At 51.6% G+C, this 20,894-nt stretch overlaps 1 protein-coding gene across 7 annotated transcripts in view; it reads left to right on the forward strand.

Moving 5' to 3' along the window:
• LARGE1 (LARGE xylosyl- and glucuronyltransferase 1) overlaps positions 1-20,894 on the forward strand; it is a 440,149-nt gene that overhangs the window by 352,513 nt on the left and 66,742 nt on the right. For 6 of the 7 annotated variants that reach the window (XM_059681723.1, XM_059681724.1, XM_059681721.1 and 3 more), the window contains one exon: positions 6,976-7,080. The exons of the other annotated variant lie outside the window; for it this stretch is intronic. In XM_059681723.1, coding sequence (XP_059537706.1) covers positions 6,976-7,080 — 105 coding nt within the window. The remainder of the gene's footprint in view (positions 1-6,975; positions 7,081-20,894) is intronic. 7 annotated transcript variants of the gene reach the window in all.

The raw sequence follows: 20,894 nt of genomic DNA on the forward strand, positions 1-20,894 counted from the left end.
CACCACCCAGGAGAACGGGAAGCTAACGCTCAAAGGCTAGAACTCCCCGAGGCATGTAGGTTACAGATTCTACAGGGCAAAACTACAAGACGTCAAGAGTTAGGGGCTTGCGCCCTAACCAGTTTGGCTCAGTGGATAGAGAGTCAGCCAGCAGACTAAAGGATCCCAGGTTTGATTCTGGTCAAGGGCATGTACCTTGGTTGCAGGTACCTCCCCAGTAGGGGGTGTGCAGGAAGCAGGTGATTGCAGTTTCTCTCCCATCGATATTACTAACTCTCTATCCCTCTCCCTTCTTCTCTGTAAAAAAAACAAAACAACAATTATATATACACATACATACATACATACTAGGGGCCCGGTGCACGAAATTCGTGCACTGGGTGTGTGTGGGGGGGGAGTGTCCCTCAGCCCAGCCTGCCCCCTCTCACATACTGGGAGCCCTCAGGCGTTGACCCCCATCACCCTCCAATCGCAGGATCGGCCCCTTGCCCAGGCCTGATGCCTCGGCCAGAGGTGTAGACCCCCATCACCCTCCGACCGCCTGATCGGCCCCTTGCCCAGGCCTGACGCCTCTGACAGAGGTGTCAGGCTTGGACAGGGGACCCCCATCTCCCCCCGATCACTGGCTCTGGCCCCCGCCCAGGCCTGAGGCCTCTGGCCCAGGAATCATGCCTGGGCAGGGGACCTCCATCTCCCTCTGATCGATTGCTCCACCCCCCACCGAAGCCTGACGCCTCTGACCCAGGCTTCAGGCCTGGGCAAGGGGACCATCATATCCCCCCAATCCCCGGCTCCGCCCCCCACCCAGGCCTGATGCCTTGGCCAGAGGAGTTGACCCTCATCACCCTCCGATCACCAATTACCGGATCGGCCCCTTGACCAGGCCTGAGGCCTCTGGCCTAGGTGTCTGGCCCGGGCAGCGGGGACCCGCAGCTGCAGCGGCCCCGCGATCGTGGGCTCCACTTTAGGCCCAGGCAAGGGACCCCTAGCTCCCGGGACTGCCAGCTTTGACCGTGTCCAGCTCCCATCGCTGGCTCCACCCCTACTTCCTGCTATCACTGGCCAGGGCGGCAAAGGCGCCTGATTCTCCGATCGTGACTGGGGGGCAGGGCAAAGGCGGCCCCAGGGCCGCCTTTGCCCTGCCCCCCAGCTCTTAGCTCCCCCCTGGGTTTCCGATCACTGTCAGTGGCAGGGGGCTTCTTCCTGCTTTCCCTTTTGCCTCCCTGCATTGTGCCTACATATGCAAATTAACCACCATCTTGTTGGCAGTTAACTGCCAATCTAGTTGGCAGTTAACTGTCAATCATAGTTGGCAGTTAACTGCCAATCATAGTTGGCAGTTAATTTGCATATAGCCCTGATTAGCCAATGAAAAGGGTATCGTCGTACGCCAATTACCATTTTTCTCTTTTATTAGATAGGATATATATATATATATATATGTATATACTAATAAAAGAGAAACATGGTAATTGGCGTACAACCGCTACCCTTCCCATTGGCTAATCAGGGAGATATGCAAATTAACTGTCAGCCAAGATGGGGGCGGGCAGCCAGGCAGCTTGAAACTAACATGAGGCTTGCTTGCTTCAGTGACAGAGGAAACCAACGTTCCCCACCTGCCTTGCAGGCCTCTGAGCCTGCAGTTTGAAACATTTTAAAAAATATAGAAGCTAAAAAAAAAACCAAAAACCCAGAAACCAGCTTTCAGCGAGCTGGGATCTCAGAGCTGGAGTTATACATTGTTTCGATTACCTACTTTCAGCAGCGGAGGCCTAAGAGCTGGAGCCTCAGAGCTAAAGCTGGCCCAGAATTTAAAAAAGAAAAAGAACAAAAGGAGCGGTTGGGAGCTTCCATCACCCGCCAGCCTGAAAACAGCCCTCAGCCCCTCACCCAGACTGGCCAGGCACCCCAGTGGGGACCCCCACCCTGAAGGGTGTGTGACCAGCTGCAAACAGCCATCATCCCCTCACCCAGGCTGGCCAAGCACCCCAGTGGGGACCCCCACCCTGATCCAGGACACCCTTCAGGGCAAACCAGCCAGCCCCACCCATGCACCAGGCCTCTATCCTATATAGTAAAAGGGTAATATGCCTCCCAGTACCGGGATCAGTGGAGCCGAGAGGCCTCCCGGCACCGGGATCAGCGTGACAGGGGGCAGCGCCCAAACCCCCTGATCGCTGTGCGGCTCAGTGTGTGACAGGGGGCAGGGCCACAACCTCCCTATGGGCCCTGCTCTGTGCCTGATACGGGGGAGCTCCCCAACCTCTGATCTCCCTGCAGCTCTGTGTGTGACAGGGTGCGGCGCCCCAACCCCCCCCCCCACGGGCCCTGCTCTGTGTGTGACAGGGTAGAGCCATAACCTCCCCATTGGCCCTGCCCTGAGTGTGAGAGTGGCGGCGCCCCAAATCCCTGATTGGCCCTGCTCTGTGTGTGACAGGGGGCGGTGCCCCAACTCCCCTATCGGCCCTACTCTCTGAGTGACAGGGGGGAGCTCCTCAACCCCCTGATGGGCCCTGCTCTGTGCATGACAGGGGGCAGCGCCCCAACTCCCGGATTGGCCCTGCTCTGTGCGTGACAGGGGGTGGCGCCACAACCTCCCCATCAACCCTGCCTTGAGTGTGATGGAGGGCGGTGCCCCAATCCCCCAATCGGCCCTACCCTGAGCGTGACTGGGGGTGGCATCGCAACCTCCCGATCCACCCTGCTCTGCGCATGACAGGGGGCGACGCCCCAACTCCCCAATTGGCCCTGCTCTGAGCCCGACCAGGGGCTGCACCTAGGGATTGGGCCTGCCCTCTGCCACCTGGGAGCAGGCCTAAGCCAGCAGGTCGTTATCTCCCGAGGGGTCCCAGACTGTGAGAGGGCACAAGCCAGGCTGAGGGACCCCTCTTCCCCCCGAGTGCACAAATTTTTGTGCACCGGGCCTCTAGTGTGTATGTGTATGTATATATATTTTTTTTGTTTGTTTGTTTGTTTGTTTGTTTGTTTTTGTTTTTTTAAAGAGTTAGGGGCTTGGGTCATGCATGGAGCTGATTGATCAGAGGAGAGGTGAGGGTAAAGAATCATTTCTTAAAGTCTTGAGGACAGTTTGGAGGTCTGTTCCCATGTCCCTGTGTCTGGTCCCATGGGAAGGGAGCCAGGGGGTCGTTCCACCTTGGGGCTCAGGAGCTGAAACATAACTTAGGCCTTAGATCGGGATGTGATCTTTAGCCTGCCAGAGTTTTGGACTATGTGACCATGTGACCAACGTATGTCTGAGTGCAGGATGGCTATGACAAGGAAAACCTATAGCTTCACCCTACCATTTACTAAGCATCCTGTCTTCTGCTGCCTCGGGAGTTGCTGATTGTCTGGGGTAGGGGAGAGGCTAGATCTTGGGGTGGAGAGGGAAAGTGGGATGATTTCTAGAGCTGGGATTGAAAACTAAATTTAACCTGTCATAAGGACTCCCCATTTCACCTGAATGGGAAGACATTAGAACAATGACTAACAAAGAAAGAAGAGAAAGGCCTTTAGTGGGACGTCTACCGTGAGCCAGGCACCGCATATGTTATCTCATTTGATCCCTGCCATCTGTAGTGGGGGGCAGGAGATAATTTCTGTTCTTGCCTCTATAATAAGGACATTGAGGCTCAGGGCGGTGATACCTTGGACAAGCCATACAGAACTGGGTCCAGGACCCTCTTTGTCTGGATTAAACACCCTTTTTCTGATGGACGATGCTGCCTTGCTCCTACCTGGCCGATGAATGCGCAGCCTGCCCTTTCCACGCCTCGTGTGCCACATGGAAGCGTCACCAATCCCTCCTCCTGGGCCTCACCTCCGACCAGCAGGAGCCCTGCCTGGAGCCAGAGCTGAGGGAGGAGGAGGAGGAGGGGAGTCCCCAGCCTGGAGCCATCCGTCTGCTGGCTGGTGACACGACACCAGGGCCCAGCAGAATAGCAAGCTTGTTCGCTCTTGTCTGGCTGTTAGTGGTGATGTATGAATAAGCAAAGAAGACAGCTTCATTTTCATAAGTTAACTTGTGCCTGGAGGAAGGAATACGGGGAGCAGTACACTTCATCATCACCGCAGGGCCGCACAGAGAACAATGACAGAGCCTTTCCTGTTAGTCACGGTGCTTTGTTGTAATGACTCCTGAGAAGACGAGATGATGGTGAGGATGCTGAGAGGCAGAGGGCGGGAGGCGGCTCACAGGAACCCGGGTCCGCTCCCCAGGAGGAACCCCTGGGAGGCTGGCTCTGGGTGGCTGCCAGGCCCAGGGTGAGGTGTAGACACGGACATCTGCAGACCGGGGTGTGGATGCCACGTGGCTGATGAGCTGGGGGAGAGGACCTGTCCCATCTGCGCTGTAACTGGCGGGGGACTGAGGGACTCTCCGCCTAGACAGGTGTTGTGAGGCAGCACCGTTATCAGAAAAGTTTTAAGGGAAACTTGGGAGTTAGGAAGTCTGGGGGAAGGCAGGGGGGCCGGCAATGTGGGACGGCAGGTGGTACATGACTGCGGCCAAGATGTGGAACGGGTATCGCCCACCTTCCCCCACAGTCAGTCATCCAGGCCCTCCCCTCCTGCAGCCTGTCCGTATCTCTGTCACCGCAGGTACTGCACAGCTTCATAACAGTTCATCTGTCTCCTCTTCCAGCTGCCTGTAGAGCAAGGGCTATATTTTGTTTGTCTGGATTCCTTAGTGTTTTGTGCCGTGTCTGACACACAGCAAACTCTCAATCAATAGCCAACTGAACCAACGTTGTGGTAGAGTAGGGATCATGTCAGCTAAGGGAGGGAGGAGACGGCTGAGACTGCCCAAGCCTGAAGCCAAGCAGACGGGTCGGTATATAGACCCAGGAATTCTGGGTGTGATAAGAGTAAAGGCGTACTGAACATTTTACTACTTTCCAGGCATTGTCAGTGGTGATGTGTGTCCATTCTGAGCATATGGCACCTTCATCATGTCCCTGTAGCATCAACCCAGGGACCCCAGGAATTATGAGCCCGCTCCCCAAGGACCCCACATTGCCTGTGTCACAGCCTCTGGGCTCTCTGATAAGGGCGCAGCTTGAGGACTGGGTGCCCAGCTCTCTGGGCTGAGGGCGCCGTGCCCTTCAGATCTGAGTGCTCTGCACCGGCATCCCGGGCTTGTTGCGTGTGGAATAGAGAGCTCTCGGCTTCCTGAATCGGTGCTGTGTGTTTCTGGGGGATCCTACAAGTTTTGAATGTGATCATGCGGAATGACAAAGTGGGTGATAGTATTTTCCCTGCCTCTAATTTATGAATCTGTGCTGGGGTGTTGATTTAGATAGGAGCTCAATAAATTGATCAAATAAATTACAGCAAATCCACACGGCGTCGTTTGAGGGAGCTGTCACCACACTGAGGAGGCTCTATATCACCCGGCGCCGAGTTCCCAGGGAGCCGCTGCTCTCCTATCAGCGGGGGCTTCCATGCGGTCAGGAAGGTCTTCATTCCTCGGTTCGGCCAACAGCGTAAGGATGTTAATTCCAGAAGGCAGTGGTTAGCTATAGAAGACAGTGGTTTTTAGTCATGAGACCTTTAGCACCTTATTTAGACTTTCTAAGCCTCAGTTTCTCTTTGTATAAGATGTGGATTTATGCCCTAGCCCAGGGGTCCTCATACTTTTTAAACAGGGAGCCAGTTCACTGTCCCTCAGACCGTTGGAGGGCCGGAATATAGTTTAAAAAAAAACTATGAACAAATTCCTATGCACACTGCACATATCTTATTTTGAAGTAAAAAAACAAAACGGGAACAAATACAATATTTGTATTTGCATGTGGCCTGCGGGCCGTAGTTTGAGGACCCCTGCCCTAGCCAGTTTGGCTCACTGGATAGAACATCTGCCTACAGGCTGAAGGGTCCCAGATTCAATTCCAGTCAAAGTCACATACCTCGTTTGCAGGCTCGATCCCCAGCCCTGGTCAGGCCTTTTCAGGGGGACAACCAACCCATATGTCTCTCTCATATCGATGTTTCTCTCTCTGTCTCTCTCCCTCTCTTCCATTCTCTCTAAAAATCAATGGAAAAATACCCTCAGGTGAAGATTAACAACAACAACAAAAAAGATGTGGATTTATAATTTCCGTTATAAACCTTGGGTGTCAGGCAAATAGAGAAGAATATGCTGGTTCCATCGCTAGCTGTGCAAACCTCAGCCCTGTGTGAGCCTCAGTTTCCTAGTCTGTAAAATGGTATTGATTCTAAGAAAACACCTTGGCGTGCACGATTAGGTTTTCCAGTGGAAGGCAGTTGGGTCTAATGCCTGACTAACCCTCCTTACAAGGCTCAGGGATTTGCTCTGGGGACAGAGAAGCAGTTGTTCCTGCATAAAGCACTCCTGAGTTGATGTCACATTGGCATGAGGCTGGCGGACACTGAGAGTAAAATCACGGCGAGAAGGTGGCCAGGAGGTGGCTCTTCTCTGTAGGTCCCGTCTCATTAAACAAGGCTCGCTTCTTCCTCTGATGTGAGGAAATGATCTCTACTCATGCCCAGGCCAGCGAGTTAGTATATAATGGGAAACATTAGGACCGGAACACTGGAAGCATAGTATGTCAATAACTGTGTGTTGCAAGTGGTTAGGGAGGGAGAGAGAGAGGGAGGGAAGGAGGATGGATGGATGGATGGATGGATGGATGGATGGATGGATGGATGGATGGATGGATGGTATTCTGTCTTTTTTGCATATTAACTGTGTGGCCTTGGGCCACTTAACTAGGAATTCTGGGCAGCCTCCATTTTTCCTCCATAAAATGGGGATACGAAAAATAGATGGGCTGCCTACGTGTGAGAATTAAACAGATTAACACAAGTCAAGCACTTAGATCAGAGTCTGGCAGCCGATAAAAACTCTGAATAATGAAAGCTCCTGCCACGATTTGCTCTGCCTCCTGTTCCGCACTCGCTGACCCACGGCCTGGCCTCTTTGAAGACCTTTGTATTCTCTGTCCCTCACAGGCCAGCAGGTCCTGGGCTTGGTGGAGAACCAGAGCGACTGGTACCTGGGGAACCTGTGGAAGAATCACCGCCCTTGGCCCGCCCTTGGAAGGGGCTACAATACAGGTAGGTCATGAGGGGCGGGGAGGGCGGGTTACAAAGGGCGATGTGAGGACTCCTGCTCCCTCCCTGGGGAGAGGAGGTGAGCCACAGCACAGGTGAAGCCACCTGGTGGCCTGGGAGCCTTCCAGCCCTTTCTCGGTGCTGCCCCTACAGGCCAAGTAGCGGTGGGACCGTGGTGTCTGCGGGAGTCTCACCACAAAGCCCCTGACCTTCAGGGCAGACCCTGGGTCTCTATGAGTGTGGCCTGTGGGTGCCTTGGCTCCGTTACTATAGACTAGAGATCACTTCGCAGTGACAAGCCCAGCGTCTCAGTTTCTTTACAAAACAGAAACCTACCTTCCTCGCTCACATGCCATGTCGTTAGATGGGTGGGACTGGTGCCACCGCCAGCATTCGGGGTTCCCCTGGATGGGGACTAACTGGCACAGGGAGCAAAGTAGCAGGTGACCCATTGGCTCGGAAGGCGTCTGGTCCGATGTGACGTGCTTTCTGCTAATATGTCGCTGGCTACAGCATGTCATATGGCCATGCCCACCTTCACAGGGTGTAACCTGGCCACGTGCCCGGAGGAGGAAAGGCAGAAATGTTAGGTAACTGGTGCTCAGGAATGCCACAGCCGTTAAACACCGTGTGTCTGAAATCAAGTCCATTCTTCTCCCCTGTTGCTAGTCCCCAACTTGTGTCCCCTCTTTTCTTTCTGTCTGTTAATAGTAGCATTCATGCTCATTCATTCTTAGTTCACCTCTGTCTGTTGAATGCTTCCTGTGCACTAGGCTCAGCGCTGCGGGGGCCAGACACAGCCTGGGACCTCATGGAGCATGTAATCCAGGAAGCCAGGGCAGCCCCTCCCCTTAGACTCAGGTCCTGCCAGTGCCTGTCTTTAAAACACGCTGGATCCTTCTGCCTTCTCCCCTCCGTCCTCTTTGCCGCTGCTTTGGGCCCCTGTTCTCAGAGGATGCAGACCCGGGACCTGTGCCAGGACTAGAACTTGGAGCTCAGGGAGCAGTCGGGTGGGGCACGGCCAGCTGGAGCCTGACCAGCTGTCCTGGGTTGCCGGGAGCCGGTCCATCCTTGCTGTTTCAAGGGACCTGGCATATATGGCATACTTTTCTTAATATGTTTGCTCACCTTCTTGGCACTATGTGTTTTAACCAAGGTCACCTCTGAGAAAGGTTGTTTCCCCAGGTAGGGATTTTCCCCTGAAGTTAGGGAGGGAATAAAACCCCTTAACTAAGTGCCAGGTGGGTAATTAATCACTTTAACTACGAACAATCATGCTTAAGCTACATAATCTTTACTCCCTGGAATGGAGATAAGAAACGCCCTAACCTTTGGAATAGAGATTGATGGGATTGAATCAACTGGTATAAATACAGATGTAACAAGACAGAAAGACTCAGAACTTAGAACAGAATCAAGAAGACAGAACCTACACGGAGCCTAGAGACAGAAGAACTTTGCTGGAGAGAGCATGCCGGAGGATCCTGGAGAGGGACTGGCCTCGGAGCCTAGAGACAGAGCCTAGCGGGAGAACATGGCAAGGGATCCTGGACTGAACCTGACTACAGAGATTGGCAGGAGAACCTGACTGGAACCTGGACACTGAACCTGACTGGAGAGCCTGGACAGAACCTGGCTGGAGAACCTAGCGAGGGAACATGGCTACAGAACCTCGCTGGAGATCCGAAGCAGAACCTCTCTGGAGATCCAGACCAGAACTTGGCTGGAGATCCTGGCTAGAGATCCTGGCTAGGCTGCTGATCAACTGAATGCTGCCTCTGTGCCATTCCTTCTTCGCCAACTCTGTCCACGCCTTTGGGGACCCCTGGACCCGCTGGGGCAGGACCCCAGCACTGGGTGGGGACCAGTGTCCTCGGGGATGGCGCCACCTGGAGGTGATGGGTGAAACTGTCCTGCAGTTCACTCTGGGAGCCCAGGGTTCAACTCTAGAGAGGTCCAACACAGGATCCCAGAGGCCAAAGGAAAAAGGAGAATCAAGCTTCCAGAGGTGAGAATTCAGAGATGGGGTCAGAGTCAGAGTCAAAGCGGGACTAGGGCGAGGAAAGAAAGGTCCAGCGTCCATGTCCTGAGCAGCAGAGGTGGCAGGTAGGGGGCCCTGTTTGAAGGCCATCCTTCCACATGGGACGTCCCTTTGCTGACATTTGCCACAGTAACCACGCACGCCCCCTGTCTCATATCCCCTAACACCTACCAAGCGTTAGTTATAACCTGAAGAGGTTACAAGTGAAGAACTTTCCCCACCTGCCCCTTCCTCTACCTCCTGGAGGCCCCCCTGGCTGTGCCGGGCGTTAACCCTCGAGTTGCAGGATGGTGGGGAATTCTGGGGAGTCCCTGAGAGGAGCGGAGGTGGGAGGGGCCCCACGGGGCTCAGAGCAGCGGCTCTCTGTAGCCGGTGTGGGAGTATTGCCGTACTTTGTTAATGGTGAGGGCAGGGCCCTGCACACCAGCTGGGCCCTGGCCAGGCACGGTGCCAGGTGCTTCGTAGGTGTTAATCTCATTTGATCCGCACACTAACCCCAGGAGCAGGTGCTATTCTTATCTCTATTTTATAAGCTGCAAACTGAAGCTTAGACAGTTGACGGATAAGTAAGGGGCCTGCAGTGTTAACGACGAGCTAAAACTCCCCAGCATGAACTTGCCTGAGTTGCGTGGTTTCGGGATCAAAAATCCTTTTAGAAAATGCAGAATCCTCCACTCTGAAGGATTACTTCAAGGGTCTCGCCGGGGCTTGGCAAGGAACCTACCTTGGAAGAAACATCCAGGAAGTTTCCTAGCAGAAGGTCCAGGTCTGCTCTGTCTTGCCTTCCAGCCAGTCCTCCCAGGGCCTCTCTGCTCGGTGCACGAAGCCGGACCTTTTAGGAACCACAGTGGGCACGTTGCCAAACTCCCGTTTCTCTTTTTGAGGGTGAGGCTCTGACCTGGGCCTTATCAAACTGTCAGAGGGCCGAGCCTCCTCCTGGACACTTGTGCCCCTTTTCTGAATCAGAGCGCCTGTTCATAACATCAGCTTTCAGGCCCTCACCCAGAGAGAGTGGATCTGAATCTGTAGCGATGAGGCCAGGCAGCTGTTATGTTAAACACACCCCCTCCCTGGCTCTGATGCATGCGAACGTTTGAGAACCTCGTGCAGGCTTTCATTGCCGTTTGCACATCAAGCTCAAATTGGACTGGAGTTCAACTGAAAAGCCCCATGAATGACGATTCGGCCAAAGGGTCCCCATTCTGGACGTCGGTAGGAGATTTATTGCGCCTGAAGCACAGGCATTATATTTATCTCTGGTGAGTTGTCTCTGATTTAGGCCAATCTTTGCATCATTTTATTTGACCCCATTTTAGTTCTCTGCTCAGGGTCATGCACAAAAATAACGAAAATGCCTTGTTTATCCCGTGGCCATGTCCCATTTTTGTAACATGCTTTGAACGCCTCTTTTACAATCCTGGGATAAAATACATAGATTACCTATATTATTATACTGTCTACATATATAATTTTCAAAAAATCAATCTAGTGCCCTGACTATAATACACAGAAGAAATGAAAGAAAGTTAATCTATATATATAAAAGGCTGATATGCAAAGTGTCCTCGGGAGTTGGACCAGGAGACCGGGAGTTCGATCGCTCGCTATGATGTGCGCTGACCACCAGGGGGCGGCATGGAATGAAGGAAGGCCCTGATCGGCCCTGATCGCTGGCCAGGCATAGGGACCCTACCCATGCACTAATTTCATGCACTGGGCCTCTAGTTTACTATAAAATAATATTGACTTCAGTGTGTAATTGCTCAGGCTTGGCAACTGTAGAAGACGTAGTGAAGTGGTCAGAGGCTACCATGCTGGTGTTCAGGATAGACTACATTAAATATTTTTTTACAACAATCCATATTCATATGTTTTCATAAAAGGATAAATAGTCAAGAAATGCAGTGATGTGCAGGAGCCATGGTTTGTGAGAGCCCATTTTTAAATTCTCAGGAAATGTGAGGTCTGATTATTAAACACAGTGATTATTAAAAGTCAAATGATATAAACTTACCAGTAAATGATTTTAAAAACAAAGGTAATAAATACTCAACACTCATTACTTCCTAGTCATATTCCTGTTATCTGTGCTTTTAAGGTTATTACATCTGCTGTATCTGTATGGTGGGAATACTGTGGAGTGATGAACTACTGCACATCTCTTCCTGCTCCCTTCAGTGACATTGCATTAGTAGCTTGAAATTTGCCATGGTGGGAGTGTTTACACCACGGAAATTGGCAGACACTACAAATCAGGGATTACTTTCTTTCTTTTCAGAAATCTAATTGTTAAACTTTTACCAGCGTACCACTGAAATATAGTAATGTATGAGATTGCCTCCCCCCATCACTTTCCCCTAACTTAAATACTGTAGCAGTTTGCAGTATATTCTTGACTTTCCTCTTTTCACATATGCAATTATCTATTTCTCTCTATATATGCATCTCTGTTTTCATTGTCACATGTGCTTTTTACTTCAAAACAAAATGTTGGGTAACGCTCTGCATTAGTATATAAAGTTGTATTTTCTTCTTTCTTCTTAAGGACTGTGCATAGTTTTTCCATTTGCTGAATGTACTATAATTTCTTTTATTTCCTATTAATCAGTGTTTTAGTTTCTAGGTTCTCCCCCTACCTATTATAAACCACATCGCACATAAACATCCTTTATATTCATATTTGTTGGCTTATGCAAGTATTTATACACAGTGGAGCCTAAGAAGTGGTACTGATCTGACAAATATTATAGATATTAAAATTTTTCATAGGCTAGAAAATAGCAAATGTGTCATGGGTCAGGTAGATAAAATTTTTAAGCAATATTTATTTATTAAATACTAATTACATTTTAATTAATTACATTTTGATTAAAATTTAATATTTATTTAAAATAACTAATATTTTAAAAAGTAAGCCACTTCATAACTAAACAGGGTTGTGTGGATATGTGTGTGTATTACGTGTTTGTTTTCTGTACTGGAAATAGTCTAAATTGCAAAGAATCGGTTTGGACCCTGCTATGGATTGAATTATGTTCCTCCAAAGTGCATGTGTGGAAGCCTTACCCCACAGTGTGATGGTATTTGGAGGGGGAGCTATTGGGGGTAATTGGGTTTAGATGAGGTCATGAGGTCGTGGGATGGGATTAGTGTCCTTCAAAGAAGAGACATCAGAGAAATGGCTCTCTCTCTCTCTCTCTCTCTCTCTCTCTCTCTCTCTCTCTCTCTCTCTCTCTCTCTCTCTCCCTCTCCCATATGAGCTGTGGGTATGTGATAACATGGGCCCCTTCCCACCCTCTGGGGATATACTGAAGGCCACCTGTACGAGTGCTGTGGGGCCAACCCTGGGAGCCTGGCCAGCTCCTCGGTCAAGAAATAGCCAAAGAGAAACAGCTTTTACATGTGAGCCCGGACTATAAACAACTGCAGAGACAGCTCAAGTTTTGGTCTCACGCAGCTGTGCACGAGCAAGTGCCCCTGCAGCGCGCCCTGTTTGCATTGTCTCCTGTGCTCCGTGTAGCCCTGTGCTGGGAAAGCCTGTGTTGTGGGAAACTTCACCGGCAGCCACCACCAATGTGCACCGAAGTCCTCGTCAACCCAGGTCTTTTCCAGCCAGGCCTCCAGGTTATTTCTGTGAAATTGGCGATACGCTGAGATTTTTTTCAAGCCTTGGCTCTTTGCATTGCATGAGCACACGGTGAGAGGGTAGTCTTCCAGCCAGGAAGGGAGCCTTCTACTGAGAGCCACCACACCAGCCCCTGGATCTTAGATTGACAGCCTCCAGAACTGTGAGAAAATGATTTCTGTTGCTTGCACTCACCCAGTCTGTCCTTCTATTACTGAACCACCTAACGCAGAAACCTCACTTCAGCTTTTGTTGATGCAGGCAGATGCTCTCTGACTAAAAGGGCCAGCCAGGCCTCCGAAGCCATGAAGCCAGGGCCGGGAGAAGCAGAGCCCTTTCCTTGCGATGGGCCACTCTCCGTGGCTCTCGCACTGCAACACTGGGACTAAACGACTTGCATGGCTACCGTGGGCACAAGGGAAAGCCATTTCCTGAGAATGTCACTGACCGCGCAAGGTCAGGCATTCTGTCCACTCTGGCCTTAGCATAGCAAGAGCTAAGGAGCTAAGGAGCGTTGTTATGCCCAGAATTCAAGATCCCCAGGATACCACGCCAGGGAGCCAGTCCGATGCAAAAGCAGAAGGTCCTTTATTGAGTTAGCTAACCCGACCCGGGCCTCCAGTCGATGCAGCGACCGGCGAACCGAGTGACACTCATGAGAAAATCAGGGCTTTAATAGTCAGGGGGGGGAGCTGGCTGTGGGCCCTGCCGATTGGCCAGGCGCCAAGTCGGGTCTTGTTACACAGGATGTGGTCATCTCTATGGCGCGCACATCCCTTGCTTGTCATTGGCTAGTTCAAAGAAATCCCGGGCGTGGCCAGCAGGGGCCTGGGTTTCCGGGAAGAAGGCACTCTTCTGAGCACATGGCCTCTGCCCCAACATGGAGGATCCAGGGTAAGATGGAGGGCATAGCCCTCGCCCTTTCAGCGTGACCCAGCCATCTGATACCTGTGCAGCTGGTTCCGTCTGCAGTGAAAGGGAAAGAAGGGGGGAGATGATCCTAGATCTTCCTGCCAACAAGAACATAGTCTGGCCTTCAGTCAGTGCACGGATGCTTTGAAGACTTGCGTACGATGAGAAGAGGCATCTGGCTTCGGGAGGTCTCTCAAGGTCACGGTGCCCATCTCTTAGGTGTGACTTGTGCATTCAGTGCATTAGCTCATGTAACCCCCACTGTACAGAGAAGCCCATGGAGGTGCAGAGAGGCTCCTTGATGTCAGGAGTTAGCAGAGCCAGTAAATGACAGAGCCCAGTCCCTTCTTGGGGCCTCAGTGCCTGAGGTTGGGAGCGAGGCTGCTGAGACCTGCCCAGGGGGATCTGTCCAGCCCCCCCCCCCCCCACACACACACACACAGGAATAGATAGCTGTGCGCCATCTTATAACCTGGTGCCCCCCATGTACTGTGTTCATATCACCAGCTCACATTCACTGGGCATCTACTCTATGCCAAGCCCTACGCTAAGTGCTTGTCATGCTTTTATCTTTTTTTTTCCAAGTACGGTGGACACTCAGTATTATTTTATTATATTAGTTTCAGGTATACAGACTAGTGGTTAGACATTTATATAATTTACCAAGTGATCCTGCTGATAAGTCTGGTACCCACCTGGCACCATACCCCAAAACAAATACCATATGATTTCATGTATATATGGAATCTAAAGAACAAATAAGTGAGCAAACAAAACAGAAACAGACGCATAGATACAGAGAACAAACTGAGGGTTGACAGATTTGGGGGGGGTGGATGATGAGATTGAGGCGCAGAGGGTGGCAGAGAAGGGCAGGCAGAGGACCTGGGCACGGCAGAGCCCTTCCCGAAGCATTAGTCTCCGTACATGGGGGGTGGGGATGCAGGGTGAAAGCAGCGTGGAAGGCTGAGCTCTGCGTACCTCAGTGGATGTTAATGCAATGCATGCGTTTCCTTGGAGCGTGTGAACGAGTGAAAGATGAAAAGATGCGTACTGTGCCCTGACTGGTATTGCTCAGTGGTTAGAGTGCTGGCCTGTGTACCAAAGTCCCCGGGTGCCATTCCGGTCAAGTGTACATACCTTGATTTTTCAATCCCAGGCCCCAGTCGCAGCGCGTACAGGAGGCACCCAATCAATGTGTCTCTCTTGTGTATGTTTCTCTTTCCCCTCTCTCTCTACCCCCCTCTCCTCTCTCTCCCCCCCCCTCTCTCCCCTCTCTCTTTCTTTCTCTTCCCCCCTACTTTCTACTCTCTCTGAAAAAAAAATCAATGGAAAACATCCTCAGGTGAAGATTAAAAAAAGGTGCCCTTCTGTGTGGGCTCTCTCTGTTTAAGTGGAAATTGCGAGAAGCTCCTTGCCCTTTCTGCGGTCCATTAGCTCAGCGCTCGGTCAGGCTCCAGCACGCATTCAACTGGTCCGAATTGCTCGGCCAGCCAAGCCACCTCGCCCTTCTTGGTAAGCAAATGAGACATCATCTCGCGCAGTGAAGCATCCAGCCAGACGGAGGGAAAGGCAGACTTGTTATTCATAAAACATTAAACACTCCACGCCAGTGAGCTGGTCAGCAGACCTGACTTCCATTGGGGGAGGAGTTACTTCTCAGCACCTGATGGAAAGTCCTTGGTGCTCCGGGCCCCCAGCCAGGCTGGGGCGTCCTCTATGCTTGCACAGACAGCTGGCTTTTCCCTGCATTGTGACCTGCTCCGTCTTGCTCAGTGGTGATTTAAGACCAAAGTCTTGGACTCTTTGTATTTTTCCCCTGAACAACTGCAGAAAACGCCTTGTTCTTACTGGAAGAGACAGCGGGCGAGGCGCTAATAACTAAGCGCATTGACTGCAGTGGCCGGGCGTGGCCGGGACGTCCTTGTTCCGTGTGTGTGATCTCCCGCTTTCTGACGGACTGACTGCCTGGGAAAGGCTGTCTTGTCTCCGAGCCGGTCCTGGGAGACATTCATCTCCTGGTGGGATTCCTGGGGCTGGGGAGGAGAGCCAGTCCCCAAGCCTTGCTCCTGCCTTAGGTTTGTCTCGCCACCTGCTGTCTAAAAGGCGCAAAATCCCTCACCTTCCAGGATCTAATGATGATCTGAGAATGTGTCCAAATCTGTCAAATGGCAATAGTAGTGTGGCCCCAGACAATAGCCTGCGGTGCTTGGGCATCAAGTTGCTCTTGTGTGTTTCTTTGAGACGGAGCAAGCGGATTTCGGGGCTCGGTGCCGTCAGGTCCTGAGGACCGCCATACGGAGGTACCGCAACTTGGTGGCTCGTTCGGGAATTTATTCTTTCCCAGTTCTGGAGGCTGGAAGTCCACAGTCGAGGTGTTGCCAGACGATGCTCCCTCTGACGTCTCTGAGCCCTGACCCTGCCTGGCCTCTCCCAGCTGCTGGTGGCCCCAGGTGGCCCCTCACTGTGGTCGCATCCCTGCAGCAACCGCCTGCAGCGAGACAAGGCCTTCCTCCCTCCTCCCTCTGCGTCTGTTTCTGTCTCTTCTCCTCTTCTTACAAGGACCCCGCCCTCCTGTAGTATAGCTCATCCTCACGTGATCGCATCTGCAAGAACTCTATTTCCAAATAAGGTCCCGTTCACAGGTATTGGGAGCAGGATTCAAATGGATCTTTTTGTGGTACCCAGCTCAGCCCACACCTGCACCGTTCCTCAACTCGTGATTTGCAAAGCATCGCTGGCTAAGGGGAACTGTTTGTAGAATCTTCTCAGGGCCGCACGGTTGGCCGGGAATTCTCCCCCTCGTTTGGTGAATGAGCCTAGAAAGAGGAAGAAAAGCCCGGATGCGTTTAAGCAGATTGACCGGAGAGAAGTGGGGAGTTGGAGGAGGAAGACAGATAAAGCCTGAGGAAGATGGGGGTCTCAGATCCTGAGCTTTGCTCTCTTTTGTTATGTTCTTTTGCGCCACCCACTTAGCCTTTCTGAGCCTCAGTGTCCTCGGGGTGGCATATGAATTCACTAACCTCTGAGGTTTCTTCCTGCTTAATATTCTTTGATCCCATAAAAAACTAGACAAGTGGGCATCGAGCACCCTCCACCCAGAAAGTCCAGCAGCCTTGAACAGTGGGCTTCTGCCCCATAAACATATAAAGAACTCCCACCAACCGGCAAGAGAAACTGGCAGAAAAATGAGCAAAAGACGTGGACAGACCCTTCCTAAAAGAGGGCGGCTAACATCTGCAGGAGTGCTGAGCTCCATTCATCCTTAAAGATACAAATGCTAATCCATAATGTGATACCACTGCATATCTACCAGAAGGTCTAAAATGCAAAAAGGTAGGCAATGCCGGTTACTCGTGGGAGCGTGGGCTAATTGGAACTCACACAGCACCAGTGGGGGTGTATGTAGGAAGAACCACTGTACACTAGCTGCTGAAGCTGGACGTGTGTACTCCCTGTGGCCCAGACATCCACGTCTAGGTGTGCGCCCAACAGAGGGGCGTACAGATGACACCAGAAGCCATGATCCAGTGTGGTTATAACCAGCTGTCCGTCAGCAATGTCATGGGTAACTAGGGTGAGATACAGTCATGTTACAGGTTATTACTACCCAGCATCAAGTGAAAAAATTTACATCTCCCTGCAATCATGTGAGTGGATTTCCCAGACATGGTGTTGAGCCAAAAGGCCATTCGATTTATGAAAAATGTAGGAACTGATGAAACTGTGGTGTAAGAGTTCGGGATAATAGCAGGATAGTGGGTGCAGGTGTGACTGAGGGGACCTAAATTAGAAGTCTGCCTACAGAAGCACAAAACCAAAAGTGCTCTGCAGACCTTTGTTAAAAAGTGTTTACCAAACCCTTTATGTGCTCAGCCCTGTCACAGTCTTGGCCAAGTACATCCTGTGCAGTGAAAGAAGAGGAGGGGCCAAGTTTTGTTCTCTTAAAGGACCACTCCCCACGACATGAGATCTGACCCCCACCCTCCTTTTGAACCAACCCTGCCTTCCCAGAGCACCCCCAGTCTCCTGAGAGCAGGGACCGCTGTGCTTTCCATCTCTGCATGTCTAGTGCCTGGCACCTAGCAGTCCCATGATAGGTATTGAATGAATGAGTGAGTGAGTGAATGAATGAGGGAGTGAATGACCACCAGCTTTTTATAAGGTTTGAGCAGCCCTTTGTACTCCATCCATCCTCACTTTCAGCAATCCCAGGATTGTCCGGAAAGGCTTCAGATAGAAGGATTTCTGGTCACTCTCTCTGCTAAAGAGCTTTGGGAAGGGAAAAAAAAAGCAAAAAAGTAGAGCGTTTCATTTATGTGATCAAAAGTGATTCGCAAATGAAATCAGCAGGGGACTTTTAAATTAAGTGCTTTTTAATAAACTCGCCTTCTATTGGGTCATGCATGAGAAGAGAACTGTCAAACTTCAAAGCAGAAGGAAGTCGCCATCATGAGGGTCATTCGCATAAACATGTGTGGGCTGAGAGCCCGCGTGTCCCCCAGGGCCTCCTGGACAGCAGCCCGCTCAGTACCCACCTAACGTTGCTCCAGTTCAGACTGGCAGAGCCACAGGAGGCGCTCAAGGACTAATAAACAGTTCATTTTCATGAATCAGCCCTTGCAGTGTCCGGGGAGAGCTGAGAGAAAATGCAGACAACACCAGGGAGGACCCGGAATGAAGGGAGAGGCAATATCCGACCAGGTTCCTGGAGGACAGAGGGCTCCTGCACGCTGATACAGCCAACACTGTAACTCTGTTTAACCGCTGTCTCCTAAACTTCGTTAACCCTGCTCCCCACAACGCCTCTCAGCATCCTGCAGCATGTCCTGCACCACACGTGAGGGGCGCCGAGGTGAGGGATAACAGGGTTCATCGGAAACCTGCGCTGAACTGTTTCCAAGGAGGCTCATAGCTCATGCCCACTTGGCTAGTTTTTTATGGAATCAAACCTCAGTTTCTCCTTCTGAGTTGAAGAAGCTTGTGGTCTGAATAGACCGAGCACATTCAAGCCAAGCTGCTTGGGGAGGGAGGGAGGGGGGGGGGGAGGGGCGGAGGGGGGAGGGGGAGGGAGGGAGGGAGGGAGGGGCAGAAACTCCCCTGAAACAGGCTTTCGTAATGGAAGCTTCAGGTGTTCCCCTTTACTGAAAGTTTTATGGGGTCCTTCTTGCTGGCACGAGGCGGTAGGACACGTGCTGAGAAATTAGTTGCCGGGCTCAGGGCAGACAGAAGAGGCGCTCTGCCCGCAGGAGGGAATGTTGGCAAAGTTACTATGAAACAGTGGCTGACTTAAGTCATTTTTGGCTCCGGACGGTCACCCGGGCTCACCTCTCCCAGCTCGCCACCCCCTCACCACCACCCCCACCCCCTCACCACCACCCCCACCCCCATGGGTGCAGCTTCCACCTCACACAGGACTGCCCCGCCCTTCCTGGCCTTCTATGCTGTTCTCCCGCCAGGTTTTTGCAAGGCCATCTGGTTATGGCCTGTGGTCTTCTGAAGTCCTTTAAACCTTTACTTTTTGTTCTCCGGGAGCTACCTGACTTGCTTGGGCTCTAAGCTGCTGATTCAACTAGGTTTTGCCGTATTTAATAATGAGCTTGTACGCTGGCACACTCACACTCGCACCAGGAGGCAACACACATGGTTGAAAGAGCGCAGGTCAAAGAGCGAGGCCGCTTTGGCCACTCAGGAGCCATGCGTGAGCCTTAGTTTCTTCATCTGTAGAAGGGGAGTAATTCCACGGGCCTTGCAGGTGTGTGGTAAGAACTGAGGCCATCTAAGTAAAGCACCTTATCTCTAGTGCACAGCAGTTGCCTGATAAATGGTAGGTATCGTCAGCATTGTCATCATTCCTGGTCCTTTCTCCCTTTTATAGTTGCCCTGGTAAGAATCAATATTTGGCTCATCCATAAAGCATGATTTCTCTCTCCTCGCCTCCTTTCCCTGCCGTCCTGGCCCCCGCACTCTCCCTACATATTCATTCAGGGAAGAAGAAACGTGGCCCTTTGATCCACAGATGAAGCGCGCTACCCCTGGACCAGATGTTCGCCGGAGAAGCCTCTGATTTTTAATTTATTTATTCATTTATTTATTTAGTGTTGGTCTGTCGCGCTCCCACCACAACAGCTGGAGGTGACGCCCTCCCGGCTGCACGCTTCCCAGCCAGCTCCGCTGGGAGCTGCTGTCAGATTTCAGGTGCACTGCCTCCCTGCAGAGCGCTGGCCTCCAGGGCGAAGGGCGCGCTCCACACTCCCCGCCCCGCCGGCCCGTAGGGAAATGGATGGATCACGCTGGAACAAATGCCAGGCAAAGGCCAAAGTCAAGCTTTTTGGGCACCATCGTCGCCCTGGCAGCGGGCATGAGCAGCGTCAGAGTCTGCCTCGGGGGCGTGCGCTCCAAAGCCAAATCGGTGTTGTTTCAGCTTGAAAGGGCCCGATTTCAGAAGGAGCCGCTTTCATCATGTTAAGCAGCGCGCACTTACAAAGCGTGCTCCCACGTCCCAGCACGCACGTCATTGGTATTAATTCTACCGGGAATTGTGCTAGTGGAGCGAGGGATAATTGGACACCTTAATGAGGAAATGTATGGTTTCGGTGACTGTTATTTATAAGCTTTTATGTACCACTTTATATCTTCAAAGGCCTTGACGATCGTAATTAGGGTACCTGCTCGGCAGCGTAGGAGGGAGGTCACCAAATAGAGTTGTGCTTCTCTTGGAAATGTTGTGTTCTCGTACAATCTGGGTGCAAACTCTTAACCTTTGATGAAACAGGCAGGTTCTGGTATCAGCCCGTATATATCCGTGTGATTATATGTAACAGCCTAACCAGATGCCTCAGCTGCTTAGGAACATAACTTGTGCATATAAGTTTCCTTGTGGTGGATTTTTCTCCCTTGATGATTTTTTTTCTTTCTGTGGATGATATCCCTTAGCGGCCACGGGCGTAACCCCGCGTCGGGACGTCACAGTCACTGGTTGTGACACCCACCCTGACGATGGACAAAAAACTGAGGACTGTGGGCCTGGCAACATCTCCAATGTTTAAGTGTCCAGTGCTTTCCACACACAGGATTTTAAGGTTTTTAAAAAGATGGGTGGCCCGGTGGGTGTGATTCAGTGGTTGACCATCGATCTATGAACCAGGAGGATACAGTTCGATTCCCAGTCAGGGCACATGCCTGGATTGTGGGCTTGATCCCCGGTGTGGGGCGTGCAGGAGGCAGCTGGTCAATGAT

Source organism: Myotis daubentonii, chromosome 2 (assembly GCF_963259705.1).
Source record: "Myotis daubentonii chromosome 2, mMyoDau2.1, whole genome shotgun sequence".
Taxonomy (NCBI): domain Eukaryota; kingdom Metazoa; phylum Chordata; class Mammalia; order Chiroptera; family Vespertilionidae; genus Myotis; species Myotis daubentonii.